General features: G+C 46.6%; 1 protein-coding gene across 3 annotated transcripts in view; it reads left to right on the top strand.

The window, feature by feature from the left end:
* The window catches only part of LOC135240394 (Krueppel-like factor 12), a 69,867-nt gene that overhangs the window by 32,484 nt on the left and 19,724 nt on the right, over positions 1-17,659 (top strand). For all 3 annotated transcript variants that reach the window (XM_064309808.1, XM_064309806.1, XM_064309805.1), the window contains 2 exons: positions 2,172-2,254; positions 12,508-13,027. In XM_064309808.1, coding sequence (XP_064165878.1) covers positions 2,189-2,254; positions 12,508-13,027 — 586 coding nt within the window. In that variant the 5' untranslated portion in view covers positions 2,172-2,188. The remainder of the gene's footprint in view (positions 1-2,171; positions 2,255-12,507; positions 13,028-17,659) is intronic.

Below are 17,659 nucleotides of genomic sequence, written 5' to 3'. Positions count from 1 at the left end.
AATAAATTACACTGTTCTGCATTCTAGACCACTACAGGGAACAATTCCAGAAAAACAACAGCTATTGAGGTGAGGTGTAACAAAGTGTGTAACATCTAAAAAGGAAACAAAAAAAAACATCTAGATACAGGCCTATATAACCATGTAATATTGTTTTTCGATACTGTGTGGCAGCTTTCTTGGTAAAACACCACGCCTGCATTTCGCAATTTGAGTCCAGGTGCTATCGCTGTCTGTGGAAGTTTCCGGAAGTTCCCTGGGCTTTCACCAGCACTTTCACCCGCAGTGGGTCAGGTCAAATGCAGGTGAAAAAATTTGCACTGGGCTCCTTGACCGTGATGCGGAAAGGGATGTGTAATAGCGGTGTTTTAAGTGTGTGACAGCGCAGGTAACAAAGGTGGGGAGTTCCATCAGGACCGCTCCTCTGATGCTCACCTGGCTGCCGTTGGATTTTCGCTGTTGTCTCCAAATGGCACCGCTGCCCTCCTGTTACGCGCAGGAGGTCTTCTGTGAGGAACCCGTGTGATACACAACCTTCTCCTCATGCATGCTTGTACTAGACGGGCATGATTGGACTGGATCAATGGAGGGTCATATTGGCCTGAGATCTGACACCAAAGTACATCACGCCAAATCCCTGCTGCAAATGTCTGTTTTCCCTCCCTCTTATATGGATATTTTCACACAAACAGGATGTGGATGGGGTGGGGGGGGACACAGGCCTGTGTGGATGGGGTGGGGGGGGGGACACAGGCCTGTGTGGATGGGGGGGCCCATAATGAGTGAGTGGGACGCTCTGGCTCTGCACTGTTATTTCCCAGGATGTGTGTCTCTGCATCGGCACCCCAACGCTCCTGTGTCCTTCATCACTGTCTTCATTCTTTTCTTGTTTGTGTTTGTTGTGTGAGCACGTGTGTGTGTGAGTGTTTCTGTGAGCGTGTGTGTGTGCGTATGTGTCCCTGCACTGTAGGCCTCCATGCATTCTTAAATTTGTGGTTTTATTCAAATTTCTTGGCTTGAAAGTTGGAAAGTACAATCTCAAGACAGATGTTTATTTTGAGCACTTTTAGTGTTTTTTCTGAGCCCAAAGGCTCGCTTGCGAATGTCAGCTGATTAATCAGAAACCAGTCACTCCCGCCAAGTCATTGTGTGCAGTGAACAACTGCACTGTGTAACGAGAGAAAAATACAAATCCCACAATTCTCTGGAGTGTCTGTTGCCCTCAAGTTCACACTGAGGGCAGTGGACAGCATGATGAATTATCTTTAGCCTTTTCTGGACGACAGACATGTCAGGAGCAGTAGATGTCTTTGAAAAAGAAACAAGGGTTTCTCATAACACAAATAATTACCACAGAAAATCCACAATGGGAGCCATCTACAATTTGGGCAGTTGACTCTGTAATGAGTTTAGTTCATTTTCCCACCTGTTAAATGCTGTTCAATGTTCTTCACAGCATACGCACCATCACGACAGTTCAGCGTATTCTGAAATAAAAGACTGCTAGAATTCATTAATGTGCAAACAGGAGGACATATAAACAGACAGCACAAGATCAGTATTATTATATCTATTTGACTATTGCATCATCATAACACGGTTTAGTGCTTACATGTATATTAATATTGTGCAGACTTCAGAATGAGATGTCAGAATGGTTGTGCTTTCCCGTGCCTGGGGGTGCTCTGAACAGGTGCATTTCTCGCAGGTGTCCTGTGCTTTCCCTGCGAGAGTACAGTCTCAGTTCAGGGTAGAGATGACACACGGCTGCTCTTAGCGCGCTGTTGAGTAAATGTGCCTGACAGGCTCCTGTACACGCGCAGTGGAGCTGCAGTAATCCCTGCCGTGTTTCCCCTAGACTGAGCGGTGCTGTTCTATTATTTTTATTTTTATTTCTCTTTGATAATGGGCACGGTGAGGCTCGGTGGACATGATACGGGCCGGGTGGAGATGTGATGACTCAGCACTGCGCGTAGCGACCAGCTCGCTCACTCACTCACTCACTCACTCACTCACCCTCTCACTCTCTCACTCACTCACTCACCCACCCACCCTCTCACTCACTCACACGCACTCGCTCACACATTCACTCACTATGGCACTCTCTCACTCACCCTTTCTCTCACTCTCTCAATCTCTCACTCACTCTCTCTCTGCTCTTCCCTCTGCAGACGCCGTTAATAACAGGATGTTAATGCTGGACGGGATGCCTGCCGTCAGAGTTAAAGCAGAGCCTCTGGAGTCCCAGCAAGGGGTAAGAGAGCGCCCCCGTTTCCCCCCACGCCCCCCCCTTAAGTATCAATCTTTATCAAATCTGATGAAATTTATTGTGACTGACTGTGTCTTTGTTTTTTAAGAGAATGTCCTAACCTGTTCACCCCAGGGGGTAGAGTTTATCTGATATCTCTACCATGCAATCTTAGTGTCACATTCACAATAAATGGTGGCAAATTGCTATCTTTGAGAACATCCACCCCACTGTGATTTTTTGGAAGTGAAGAGTATACTGCCAAGCCAATCCTGTTGCTAGGTAGTGCACACCATGTCTGGATAAAGGACGTTTTCCCTCTCTCTCTTTCCTCCCTTTCTTTGTTTGTGGTGATGGGTACGTTAGTGACAAAAGATTTGGTATTTTGAGATAATTGCTTTGACAAAGTCTGCTGTCCTTATTGGAGTGATGCTGATATTTGTCCGTTGGCAGTAGTATATGGTCACAGACTCTTTTTATTACTCGTATGTTTATATTGATCTTGCCTGACGCACTGTCACAGGTGATGCAGTGACACTGGTATCCAATCTGACTGCTTCTTAGATGGATGCACTGAGGTCTTGCCTGCAGTGGGAATATGACTCCTTATGGGCAATATGGACAGAACAAGTTAGCGTCCTGGCAAAGGCCAAGCTGCCTCTGCTGAGATGCTTCTGCACTATACACCAGGGCAGTTATCAGGTGAACATCATAGCGTTCTCAAGACATTATTTGAGTTGAGGTTGAGATTAGTTGAGTCAGGTTGAGATTAGTTGAGGTAGGTTGAGATTAGTTGTGTCCGGTTGAGTTTAGTTGAGGTAGGTTGAGATTTGTTGAGTCAGGTTGAGATTAGTTGAGGTAGGTTGAGATTAGTTGAGTCAGGTTTAGATTAGTTGAGTTAGGTTGAGATTCGTGGAGGTAGATTGAGTTTCGCTGAGTTTATTTGAGTTAGGTTGAGATTAGTTGAGGTAGGTTGAGATTAGTTGTGTCCGGTTGAGTTTAGCTGAGGTAGGTTGAGATTAGTTGAGTCAGGTTGAGATTAGTTGAGGAAGGTTGAGATTAGTTCTGTCCGGTTGAGTTTAGTTGAGTTAGGTTGAGATTAGTTGAGTCAGATTGAGTTTAGTTGAGTTTATTTGAGTTAGGTTGAGATTAGTTGAGGTAGGTTAAGATTAGTACAGTCAGGTTGAGTTTATTTGAGTTAGGTTGAGATTAGTTGAGTCAGATTGAGTTTAGTTGAGTTTATTTGAGTTAGGTTGAGATTAGTTGAGGTAGGTTAAGATTAGTTCAGTCAGGTTGAGTTTATTTGAGTTAGGTTGAGATTAGTTGAGTCAGGTTGATTTTAGGTGAGTTAGGTTTAGATTAGTTGAGTTAGTTTGCTTTCCCACAGAGTTCAGTCAGTTGTCTTCAGATCATTGCTCCTGCATTGCATGGTATACCTCTAAATAAATGTGCTCAGGAGAGCCTAGCGCTGCGTTCTGAATGGGTGGACAGTGGATAACAGCAGGAGCGCGCGATGGCGGTTTTGCCTGCGTTGATTTGGGTGCTTTAGCAGCACAGGGATTGTAGCTGAGAGGGAGGAGCGTTAAGCGTGGGCCGCGGTTCGGCTCTCTCTGCTTCCTGTGTGCTTTCACCTGATACCGTCTCCCACGATGCCGTGCCCCAGGATGCGCGCGGCCTGCGCGGGCCGGCCTTTGAAGTGCGGCGGGGACGATATGATCGCTAACGCTGCGCCGATCGCTAACCCTGCGCCGATCGCTAACGCTGTGGACACGCTAACGCTGCGCCGATCGCTAACGCTGCAGACACGCTAACGCTGCGCCGATCGCTAACGCTGCGCCGATCGCTAACGTTGCGGACACGCTAACGCTGCGCCGATCGCTAACGCTGCAGATACGCGCTCCCCGTTTCCGCTCGGCCCTCCGCCAGGCCACTGCCGGAAAATACCAGCTGCTGCTCTGGCGCTTCAATCAAAAGCAAAAAAAAACAGTTTCGGAAAAACATTTATGCCCCTGCTTAACCTGTAGCCTCCAAAGAAGAGAATGTCATCAGGACTGGGTGGGCGGGGGCGGGGTGGGGGGGTGCACCGTGATGATGAAAGTGAGAGCGGGGGAAGCTGAGGGTTTGAAACTTTTTCCATTTCTGTTGAGAAGACTCCCGTAAAGGAAACCCAGACATGAGAAAAAAAAAGTTTTGTGTTTTTTTCTCTTTTTTTCTCGTATACTATTCAGCTGTTGAACGTATTAAAAATGTTCTACAGTGGAGAACTTGTATGAAAGATTTTAGTCAACACTTCCCTGGTTCAGTTATAAATCACAAGATATCTTTAAAGGTGATTTTTCCTGCAAGCTTCTGAATAGTGGCCTTCTAGCCTGGTCTAACCGAGAAATCACCACATTATTTGTAGCTAGTTAGAGGGAGAAAAAAGAGACGTAATGCCTTTGACCTTTGCTTGGGCAGCGCGATCGATAGAGCGGCGTTTAAAATGCACGCTCATCAAAACGGACAGTCAGCGAAAAAAGCGCTCAAGTGAGTGAATTAAGAGCACGGGATGAAGTCCCTGAAAAAGTGAGTAATTACTGCTCTGCAGATCAATAGGAAAACAAACCGCATATTATCCAGCGGACACGGCGCTTCCACTGGGATCCTATCTCCCAGTAATGCCTGTCAGTGATCTCTCCCTCTGGGCTTGATTTAAAGGCCTGATTTGCATTATATATCGGAGCTGTAATGCGGACTGTCAATGAGAGAATGGGCCTGCACAAGCAGCCAGCCAGTGCAGTACTGGGAACGGACAATCCTGATTCCTCACGTACTGTATGAAGTACATTACTGCCGATATCCACAACTGCCCCCATCAACCCCAACCCCCCCCCTCAATTTATGAGTTCAAGTCCGCTCCTGCCTACCCTCCATTACCTCACTCACTACAGAAATGGGGGGGGGTTGTTACCAGGATTTCCTCCATGGGAAGTTATATTAGCCAATAATAATGCACTATTTTAGGTGGGAAAATATGGGTGGCTCCTGGGGTGGCCAATCAAATTGCAGAAGTGGTTAGTGCCACCCTGGCCCCGCCCCATTGGACACGCCCCTGATCTGAGTCACCGGGATGCCGGTGAGTCCGTGAGAGTTTCTTAAAACTCACCTCACCCCCCCAAACCCCCCCAACCCCCCCAACACCGCAGCAGCTGGGCTGCAATCGTAAGCGCCCCTTTTTAATTATGCTCGTAGGTCATTAACTCCTGTGCGGCTGTGGGGTGGCCCCTAAAGGGTGCGTTGGGGTGCTCCATTTTGTTTTCAGGTAGCAAAGGGGGTACGAGGCTGAGAAACGGACCGTTTGTGCTGCAGTCTCACAGCACACAGACAAGTTACACCTTTCAATGGCCTGACACACTGTACAAAATAATCTCTCTCTCACTCTGTCTCTGTGTCTCTCTATATATCTCCTTTCTTTCTCCCTCTCTCACCCTGTCTCTATTTCTTTCTATATATTTCCTTTCTTTGTCCCTCTCTCTCTCTCACTCTGTCTCTGTTTCTCTCTATATATTCCTTTCTTTCTCCCTCTCTCACTCTGTCTCTGTGTCTCTCTATATACCTCCTTTCTTTCTCCCTCTCTCTCTCATCTCTCACTCTGTTTCTCTCTATATATCTCCTTTCTTTCTCCCTCTCTTTCCTTCCGTCTCCTCCCTCCCTCTCCCTTTCTTTCTCTTCCACTCTCTTTCTCCCTCTCTATCTCTGTTTGTCTATATATCTCCCTTCTTTCTCCCTCTCTCCTGCTGTCTCCTCCCTCCCTCTCTCTTTCCCACTCCCTTTCTTCCTCTCTCTCGCTCTTTTTTTCTCTCCCTCTCCCCCTCATCTCTCTAGACATGATTAGCGCTGCGGATTATGCAAATGAAATAAAATGACTGTGTCCTCCACCCAAGCACATGTAAAAACACGCGCTGATGTTTTCATAAGGCCATCTTCAAAAAATCACTAATGGACAAATGAAATATTCACATTTTCCCCTGCTGCGCATTTAAGGTTGTGTGTGTTTTCCAGACCCTTCAGCAGGAGAGCTCACAGTATTATTACCACACAACTACTCAGAGGCATTTAGATGCCATTAACATTTCTGAATTAAAACATCCCCAGAAATGTATATTCACAAATTACCAGAAAAATAAGTCCCTTAAATTCCTAAAAAGAATGACCAGACTGAATGAATAAGTCTGTTGTGTTTTTGTAGGATACTATTATTATATGGCTGAATGGCAATACAATATCCTACGATCTGATTTCCCCGCATGCCTGTTGTATTGCACGGGATTCCATGATTGCGCTTGTTGAGTGTCGTTACATGAGCTTGGCTGAGAGAACCCTGATTGGCTCGGGGATAAGAGAGTATTTTAGCCTGTTGAGTGTAAACTGGAGGACCCTATAGTGCCGCCCCGATGGCTTGAGTTGGTATTGTGTGCATAGAGCCCAAGGGAGGGGTCTGAGGAGACGATGCTATGCAGTGATTTACTGTGGTGCAGATGTGGATCTTATTGTGGCAGTGTTCAGGTGTTCTCTCAGCTGTGCTCATGGGTTTAAAATGCCTGGGAGAACACACCCTAATTAGCCGGACCAGGGGAAGACCCTGTGGGGATGCAGGGGGCAGACAGTGTTCAGCCCTGCTCAACCACAGCAGTGGTGATTCAGACACTGCATTATGGTTCATTACAGACGTTTAGCAGACGCTGTTATCCAGAGCGCCTTGCACAGCTGTGACATTTTTTACACAGCACCCGTTTATGCAGCTGGATCTATACCAAAGCCATTGCGGTTAATTGCATTCCTATAGGGTCCAGCTACAGCGCCCTGTCTCGGAATCGAACCCGGGTCATCTGTACCGTTTCCACGGCAGCCGGACAGAGGCTCCGCTGAGATGGACTGAGATCTTCCTGCATTCCGCTATTCTGTAAACTCCACGGCGGGGGATCAGCCCCTTTCCGTTAAAAAGGTGGCGTGGGAACCATGCAGTGCATTATGGGTGTGTGAGGAATAGCCGCCGCCAGACTGCAAGGCTGTGCCCGCTCTCTACCACACTCCAGCGCTGATCCCAGCGTGAGAGTGTTCGGCTTTGCGCTGGATGAGCGGAGCAGTATGATGCGCTAACGTGACGATGCGATCAGCAGTATGATGCGCTAACGTGACGATGCGATCAGCAGTATGATGCGCTACGTACGTGCGATCGCAGTTGATGCGCATCGGACATGCCAGGTATGATGCGCTAAGTGACGACATTGTGCGTACGCGATCGATCAGCAGTATGATGCGCTAACGTGACGATGCGATCAGCAGTATGATGCGCTAACGTGACGATGCGATCAGCAGTTGATGCGCTAACGTGCGATGCGATCAGCGTGATGCGCAACGTGCGATCGATCAGCAGTATGATGCGCTAACGTGACGATCGACAGCATTGATCCAGCTACGATGCGATCAGCAGTATGATGCGCTAACGTGCGATCGATCAGCGTATGCGAGCGCACGTCAGTGATGCGCTAACGTGCGACATCGGAGGGCGTGCATGCGACAGCAGTATGATGCGCTAACGTGACGATGCGATCAGCAGTATGATGCGCTAACGTGACGATGCGATCAGCAGTATGATGCGCTAACGTGACGATGCGATCAGCAGTATGATGCGCATGAACTTCAGCGCTGTTATGTAGTACTGTCCTCTTGGCTGTGTGGGGAGAGAGAGGGTTAGGGTTAGGACGAGCGACTCAGAGCTGCTTAAACGCATCCCACACGACTCTCGTCCGTGTCGGACAATGGAGGGAATTCTGCAGGTACTGGGCTACAAAGGGTTAAATTATGAATGTGTCTCAGCTTGGAGGAGGAGTGTTAGGGTTAGGGAGGAGATGCATTCATTAACAGACACCGGAGTCTGTGGCTGTGGTTCACATTAACACGCTTGCAGTAAAGGTCTGTGCAGCTGTGGGGTCGCAGTGATCGCCCAACACCGGCCTCGGACTGGCGGGTCGGGGATGGAGTCAGGGGCCATGCCCAGTCCCATAGTTTCCAAGGAAACGCAGTGGTAACCCGCGCTTGGGTCCATTCTTACCGCGCCGCGTTACGCAAGCGCACACAAGGAGCGTCTTTCATTCGGATGCTGAGGACGACCAGGCCGGCGGTCCTCCGCACAGGCAGGGCTCGACCGTGAGGAAGAAAAGAGCTCATTAAACGCTTGCTAATTGTCAGCTTTTGGAAAGCGCAGCTAGTTCGCTGAGCTTTGAAGTGCTTGAATGCAGCGAGAGCGTTGTGTGAATCCCCCTCTGATGACGAGAGGTTTCCCTGGTTCAAAAGGGCACCCCTGCCCCCCCCCCATACAGCCTAACTACATAATAACAAACAAACAGCACCGCTCGGTTCATGCATCTGTTTGCCTGCAGAATAACAGCATGCGTCTGTAATGGATAAATTAGTTTTCATAGTCTTTATTGTATGTGTTGCATTTTAAAGGTGAACTGGACACAAGGATGTTAGACGTTTGCAAAGTTGACATGTCCTAGTATGGGTAAATGGATAGCTGTCTGATATTGTACAAGAGCTATGGTAGCAGTAAGTAAAGAAATGTTTTTCATTGAGCTTGAAGCTAGTGATTTCTATTTTAGTACCTGAACATCTCGGGTACAAGCTGAACTAAAATGGAAAATGACAGATTTTTTATTCACTTTATTTAGTAGCCAGAAGAGTCCTGATTTTACAAACAAAACAGACAGCATTTACACACGTTATAACTATCAATAGCTAAACTAATAATGCAGAGTTCATTTCTTACATTTAATCAGGTTCTTTATCAGGTCACTGAAGGGACCAATAATTCACACTCACACTTTGTCTGGGGTATTGGCCATTTTGTTTTTGGTTTTTACTTAAAATAATACCCCCTAATGATAGCTAGCTTAGCAGCTATAGCGTAGCATAACAAGCAGTCATCACAAACACAGTGTAACTCATATCTTCTGAGAGAGAGAACGGTTCCCGAGTTCTAAGTCTTTCTGCTTCAGAAGACATATTTTCCATTCTATTTGCTGATTATATTTGACGTTCAAATTCCCACAGCAGTCAGTTTTGCAAGCAAGGAACGACTGCCTGGTAATTTCTGCCTAGTCATTCATTTAATTCTCCATACTAATCCTTATCTGAATGGTCCAAAACTAAGAAACTGAGAAACCGTTCAATACAGTTTATAAAAAACTTGCCCTACTGGTCAGAACTTTTTTCCCCAGATGGAGACAGTGAATATTACTGGTCTAGGAATAGCTCCTAATAGAAGTTGTCTCAGGACAGAAATGGATCTCTGTGCGGAAGGGTATTAATATGCTGTTAATATGTAAAGTTGTGTTGCTTGGATACTACACACCTGCTTTGAATACTGCAGGAGCTAGCGGTCCTGCTTTCTGTCTGGCTGTGTTCTATCCAGTTCTGTTCCTCTTGTCATGACGGGGCATAGCTAGCCTGCTGGACTAAAGAACATGCAATGAACGTTTCCTCAGACATATTTCAGTCGGCTGTGCAATAAACTCAGCCTGAAACACTGAGTCACGAGGGTGATGTGCTGCACTAATCAGAATCAAAATCAGACGCATTCTCATGAACTTGTTTGATGAGTTGCTGATCAGTAAAATGTTGACATTTTCTGTAGTTTGAAAATAATGAGTCAGGATTTTAATTATTTCATAACACATGCACTGTGCAGTAATTCAGCATAAACATCTTGATATTAGTCCAGCGAAGAAGGATTTGGATCATGCGGATGTAGGCCTACATATGGGAAATTGCTTTTCTCTTTGGGCTACAGGAGAAAATTAAAATGATTATAAGCAACTAATTTCAGGAGAAGAAAATAAGACTGTTGAACAGGCAGGTTGGAAATGGAATGAAGTGTCCATCTTTGGTATCACAAGGCATGAGAGACATATAGACAGACAGGCGGACAGACAGACAAGCAGACAGACAGGAGGTCAGGAAATGAGCCCCATGTGATGTCTTTGCGGTGCAGACAGTGGAGTGCTGGAACGGTCGTGGGTGTGGAAGTCCCGTCTCCAGTCCTGTTTTACACCCACATTTCAGCCCATTTCACAGACGGCCTGATCCAGAGAGACCTGCACAGCTTTCATTCTTTACACGCAGTCCACTTACACAGCCGCATATGTACTGGAGCAGCTCAGGTTAAGCACCTCCCTCAAGTGTATAACGGCTGTGCCCCAACTGGTAATCAAACCTGCAGCCCTGCAGTTGCAACTATCGTTCCGTTGTGCTGCATTGCCACCCTGTATAGACGCTAATTGCTTCTTCTTCTTCCATGCTGTGACAGGGGAGGGTCAGCCATGTTAATGCGCTTGCTTCTGTGCGGTGATTTCTGTGATTTCTGCACCTTGCACGAATCGAGTTTTCGCAACCGTTGGTATTCCGCGCCGGTAGTCCTGTGTTGTCTGCACGTCGTGCGCTGTCTCACAAGTCAGCGCAACACAGGGGAGGAAACACAGCAAGTCAGCGTAACACAGGGGAGGAAACACAGCAAGTCAGTGTAACACAGGGGAGGAAACACAGCAAGTCAGCGTAACACAGGGGAGGAAACACAGCAAGTCAGCGTAACACAGGGGAGGAAACACAGCAAGTCAGTGTAACACGGAAGGAAACAGATAAGATTTCTGAGGGAAACTTTGTATAATATCTTGCAGTTGTGGCCGTGGCGAAAATTTATCTGCATTATGATGTTGTAAATGCCTTTGAGGAAGACTGCTGTTACAACCTCAGACTTTTGCTTGCTGGCCTTTTTCACAGAAAATGCAAAAAAACTTTTTTAAAAATGATTTTAGTGAAAGGTTCTTCTTTTTCCTTTTTACTTTTTAAAAAGCCAGCCCCTCTATTACAGTACATTACTATTAAATGAGTTCTGCGCAGTTCCTTTAGAGCTGCCATGATTATGGACTTTCTTTAATAAATAAAAATAATGTACTCTGGCTGAAATTAATTTACCAAAAATGCAGAACCAAGAAACTCATTAATATATTTTTGAGAGTCACCTTTAGTTGACAACCCAGTACAAAGGAGCAGTTATCCGCAAAGTTGTCTACTTTGTTGTCTATCCAGCTGTATAAATGTACAGTATACTGTGTAAAAAGTTGCGTAAGTCGCTCTGGATAAGTGTGTCTGCTAAATGCCTGTAATGTAAACGTAATGTACTTGCTGATAAAGATATGTACAAGAAGCAGGAAATCACCAGTCATAATGAGTCATTTAGCCAGATAAACAGGACACTTTCAGTTTCAAAGAGACCTCAGAGACAGAGTACTTGCTGTGAGGTTAATGTAAATGTTTTATGTGTTATGAATGTTTTTTCAGCATACATGTTCTTGGCTATTATGGGTAGCTGGCTTGCTCTGAATTTTAAATCTGCGCAAATTAGCAGCTAGCAAGTTGACAGACATGCTGTGTGAATAATTCAGTTAAATTCTGGAAAAATAGCGTTGGGCTACCTTTGTGTCAAACACGTCAGTAACAGTGTACAGCTAGCTAGTTGCTGCAGTAAGCCATATGAATTCATTAAAAAGCATATTGTGATTCGTAACGCATTGTAAGTCCAGCTAATGAATAAGTCTGCCTGTAGGTGCATATAGCCAGCTGGAACATTAATAACTCCCCACACCCAGTATATTAGATTCAGATAAAAATGTCAGACACAGCAGACTAATTATACTGGCGCTGTGTTGTTAGCAAGTAGGACTATTACATTTATTTACTTACTTCTTTATTTATTTACTTACTTCTAAATGATTGTGTTTAGCCCGAGTGGTCGATTGTTGCTGTTTACCAAGGTGTCCTGTGGTACTTAAGAATATCTTATGACATGTAGCGAGGGCCAACATTCATATACAGGTAAAATACATCACATTACATGACATTTATTTGGCAGACGCATTTATCCAAAGCGACATACGATAAGTGCATACCGAAGGTCAGTGGAACAACTACTAAACGCAGGTCCGATAAGGTACAGTACTCATTAACAGTTATCCATAGCCATGAACACATACACATCTACAGTCACATAAATACAGTACAAACGTGTCACTGCAGGAGTCCCTAGTATGATTAATATTATAATATGCGCCTTATTAAAGGACTTTTAAAGCCCTCTTGGAGGCTTTGAATGTCTGTGTCTGTGTGCCTGGGTGTCCTGTGTGAAATTTAGGATCTGTGTGTCTGTTTCTCTCCCCCAGTCCCCGAAATCGCACAGCTACCCGGACATGGAGGCGACCCCCCTCCGGAGCAAGGTCAAACCGGAGCCCCCGCCCGAGTCGCTCCAGTTCCACACGCAGACCGAACCCGTGGACCTGTCAATCAACCGAGCCCGGACCACACCCCCCTCCGCCCCCTCGCCGGCGGGCTCCGCCCCCTCCCCGTCCTGCTCTTCCTCCCCGTCCTCCTCCTCCTCCCCCTCCCCCTCCCCCTCGGTCATCACCTCGGCCCCCTCGGCCCCCCCCACGGTGTTGACGCCTGCGCCCCTGGGGGCCGCCCCGGCGGGGATCAGGGGTCAGCAGTTCCTGCACATCATCCACCCGGTGCCGCCGCCGCCCAGCCCCGCCCACCTGCAGAGCAGCATGCTGCCGTGCTCCGTGGTGCGCATCCCCGGCGTGGTGCGGTCCGTGCCGCTGATGTACACCACCGTGCGGTCGCCCGGCAACATCAACTCCACCATCATGCTCCCCCTGCTGGAGGAGGGCAGGAGTCAGAACAAAGGTACGCAGCATCCTCACCATCATCATCATCATCATCCTCACCATCATCATCATCATCATCATCATCATCATCATCATCATCGCATAGCCAAATCACAAACAGACCTTTTGTACAAATCCCTTTCTGGAATTACACACTCTACTTAGCTCTTGTACTTTGTGAGGCCGTCTGTTTGGAGCTCAAAGGTTGTTCGCCTTCACTGAAGGTCAAAGGTTAAACCGTGGAAAGAAAAACAAGGTGAAGTGTGTGTTCAGGAGAGTGTCTGGAGAGGGCCGTGCCTCCCTGACCACGGCTCAGAAAGGATGTGTGTGAGATGAGAGAGTCCTTCTGTACGCCCACCAGTGCCGCTGGGGTCCAGGGGCGTGTGGTCCGTTTGGACCGCGCCGGGCTGGTCTGTGAGCCCTCTGCTGAGCCGTGTTTTGGAGCCGTTTCCTGGAGGGTGTGGTTTCCCTGCCGCGCCCTCCAAAGCGCTGTGAAGCTACGCGGGGTGTAGCTGTGAAACCTTCACCGAGTGTGTGTGTGTGTGTGTGTGTGTGTGTGTGTGTGTGTGTGTGTGTGAGTTTGTGTGTGTGTGTGTGTGTGTGTGTGTGAGTGTGTGTGTCTGTGTGTGTGTGTGAGTGAGTGTGTGTGTGTGAGTGTAAGTGTGTGTGTGTGTGAGTGTGTGTGTGTGTGTGTGTGTGAATGTGTGTGTGCATGTGTGTGACTGAAAATGTTGTTTATCCTGCCTCTCCCAATCTCATGTGTTGGAATCCTAGGAGACAGGCATTTGGAAGCAAATCATCTACTGTGGAGAGAGAGAGAGAAAGCGGGAGAGAGAGAGAGAGAGGAAATAGAAAAAGAAAAACAGGGTTTGTGTAATAGGGTGGAGCCCGTATTGAAGAAGGGTGGCACCGCACGCTCTTAATGTAGGTAGACAGAAACAGACGCTCCACCCCGGCGTCTGAGGACCAGGCGTCTGAGGACAGGGCGGGGGGGAGCGGGGCCAGTGTTTGGGAGTGGCCGGGGGTGGGGTGCGGATGCTGTGTGTCTGAGAGGCAGACAGTGCCCCACTGTCTCCCAGTGGAGAGACACGGCCTGTACAGACTGGTTCTGAGAGTTTCTCTCTCTTTTGTGCTGGAGTGTGAAGGCACCTGTTACCCCTGATTATTCTCTAATGGAAATGGATGTTTGCTCAGGTAGTGAAATTGGATGAGGATCAGAGCAGCTTTTACTGGGGACTTTTTTTTTCATCTTCATGCTTTCGTTTCTGCGAGACGACGTCACTGTGAGGCAGGGATTCATAACCAAGCTAAGACGCATGCAAACACACACACGCACACACACACACACACACACACACACAAACATTCTCACACACACACATACACACACACGCACACACACACACACACACACACAAACATTCTCACACACACATACACACACACACTCACACACACACACACAAACATTCTCACACACACACACACACTCACACACACACACACACACACACACACACACAAACATTCTCACACACACATACACACACACACTCACACACACACACACACACACACATTCTCACACACACACACACATATACACACACTAACACACATACAGACAAGCATACACACTGACACACACACACATACAAACACACAGTCTCTCTCTCACACACACACACACACACACATACACACACACACACACTGACACAAACATTCTCACATACACACACACAAACATTCTCACACACACACACACACACTCTCACACACGTTCTCACACACACACATACACACACACACTCTCACACACGTTCTCACACACACACACACACACACACACACGCTGCCCATCCTGTTCCAGAAGGCTTGTGCCCTCCTCTCCAGCTCTGGCTCCCGCGAGGTTTCCATGGAAACAAGCTCAGACTCGAAACAACAGGAAAACGGAATCATTAGGTACAGACATGTCTTTTTTATACCCGTTACTCATTATTCTCTCTTGAAAATGCGCAACATGTTTTTGTGTCGGCAAGATTAACATTTAATAAATTGCGATCGTGTGTTTTACAAACAGCACCGGGGAGACTGGCTTTGCGTCTGAAAGGGCTTGGCTGCTTGATAAATGGGAGGTCTCTGAGTGAAGGTATATGCGAGGACAGCGTAAACACTATCATTAGCACGTGCGCACAAAGTGCATCTCTGACTGGAAGATACCGCGGCTGTCAAACGGCCTCGTCTGGAGAGACCCAGGAAACGGCGGCGTTGAGGTGTTCTGTGCTCAGGAAAATGAGACTGTCAAACACAGAACACTTAAGATTCCCCCGGTGAGCCGCTTATTAATCCAAACTGCGCTGGTCAGCTGAGGACAGGCAGTGTTCCCTCCACCGCTCGTACAAGCAGAGGAACACGCTGCCTGTGCATTGTTCCTGCTGTTAAAGTGTGCCGTGTTTTACTTGGGTGTCGCTTTTGCTTGCTTTACTTTGCATAGTTTCTACATTTGTTAGTATGAAATTATGATTTTTAACATGTCTACTGATAAATCAATAGATTTTTATTTGTGGTAAATCTTTTGATAAAAGTATTAAGTCTTACAGACATTTCGTTTTTTTTTTCCTTTTAATGGACAGATTCAGTTTAAGGTTGAGGCTGATACAATGCATTACAATCCTGTGTCGAAAAGGTCATTGCCAATATGATGGAGGTCAAATTTATGCCTCCTGCTTACCTGAAACCTACTACACACATTATGATTTTTGCTCTTATTGATCTCTTTTTACTATATTTTAATTATTTGCATGATTTTAGAGAGCAGTTGACATTTTTAGATTTGTCTAGTCCTAAATTTTTTGTTGAATTTATTAAAATTCTTTGACCACAACGTTGTTATTAAAAGGAGTGGCACCAAAAGGAGTGCCCTGCACTGTATCTTTGAAGAGTAGCTTAGCAACCGTGGATCGCCATCTTATTAAGAGTCTACAACTGAAAATCAATTCAAATGAATTTATTAATTTCCTGGATGTGCCACTGTTCTAATGAATTGGTCATTGCGGTGGTGCATTGGGCGTGCCACATTTTAAACGGTTTATGTCTGAAGTTTGAGAGTGGATTAATCGTGTTGGTTTGTGGGGGATGGCAATTATCTGCTTTCTGACTGTGGTGCATCGTCACGTGTGTTAGTCACAATACATGGTATGGCAGAGCTTTATAGCATTACATGGCTAGCAGTTATAATGGTGCACCGGTATTGCATATGGAATAAATGACCAAAATGTGAATTGTTTGTGTTTGTGCTTTTAAATGCTGAAAGTTTTACATGATCTCTGTAAATGTATGGTTATTTTTCATAACTCTCAAAAAGCAACAGAAAGCACACACACAGAAGTGGAAGTGGTGTAAGGGTTTGTTTAATCCATCGGCTAAATCACGTCAGAAGCAGAACAAGCAGAAAGAAATGGGCTGCTTTATGGAAACAGTGTCTGCCTGTGTGTCCTGAGACATCATAAGATGCTGTTCGTTGTTAGTGGACAGGAGTCAGGACTGTTTGTCTCTGAAATTGTTTGGCAAGTCCGCGGGTTTCGTGTTGCACATTTTCACGATTTTAAAACTTGTGTGGCGCAACGGCCCTGTTTCTCCCCTGAGTCTGTTTCTGTCTCAGGTTCTCTCGCCGTGTTCTTAGAGAGCCGTAAATGTGTCCACCAGGCTGTAGTCACACGTTACGGTGAGCATTAGAGGTGGTGGAGGTTGCAGCAGGGTACATTTCTGGGATAAATTTACTTCTCAGCCTGTTGAAGGAAAGCAGCGTTTGTGTGGAAACACCAGGCTGTGCTCTCTCTGAAGCTACGGTAAGGAATGAACTCAGACCTGGCTGGGTCAGGGAGCTCTGGTGAAACACTGGCATTTTATATTTTAAGGGCTGGGCATTGGGGCTTTACAGATGGGCCATGTCAAGGACAAGGGATGATTTTCCAGCCTGGAAAAGTAGGCCTACTGACCTGGAATAGTAAAGAGTTTAAGGAAGTGGACAGTGCAAGGAGTGGAAAGGGTGGAGAGAGGGGGGGTGGTATATGCTCAGGCCAGGTTTGGGAAAGTGACATTGCTGTGATCACCCCACGTACGTGCCCATGTTCCCATGGGGGGTAGAATTGGCAGGACCCCCCTCTCCAAGGTGAAAATAGCCCTGCAGCGCTCACAGCACAGTTTCAGTTTCAGGTGCTAGCGCTCACAGCAAGAGCGAAAGACTCTGTCCTCAGGCACAGCCCTACAGGACTCCTGCTGTAACCCAGAGCACTTCCTGTCCAGAGCACTGCAGTCACTCTGGCACATAGCACTGCACACTTCCTGTCACATGAGCACTGCAGTACACACTTCCTGTCACATGAGCACTGCATTACACACTTCCTGTCACATGAGCACTGCATTACACACTTCCTGTCACATGAGCAGTCTTCTCATTGAATAGAGAGAATCTGTGGATTATCATAGATAATGCGCCTACACCCGCACCAACATTCATAACAAAAACTGGGTATCAACTCTGGTATTAATTACTTGCCTATCAATGACTATAAAGTACAAGGATAAACTACAAAATACTGAGAATGTGTTGATGTTGGTTTAATTCATTTATGTGTTAATTTAGTGA

The sequence above is a fragment of the Anguilla rostrata genome, chromosome 15 (assembly GCF_018555375.3).
Source record: "Anguilla rostrata isolate EN2019 chromosome 15, ASM1855537v3, whole genome shotgun sequence".
Taxonomy (NCBI): domain Eukaryota; kingdom Metazoa; phylum Chordata; class Actinopteri; order Anguilliformes; family Anguillidae; genus Anguilla; species Anguilla rostrata.
This window is presented reverse-complemented; position numbering and strand designations above follow the sequence as displayed.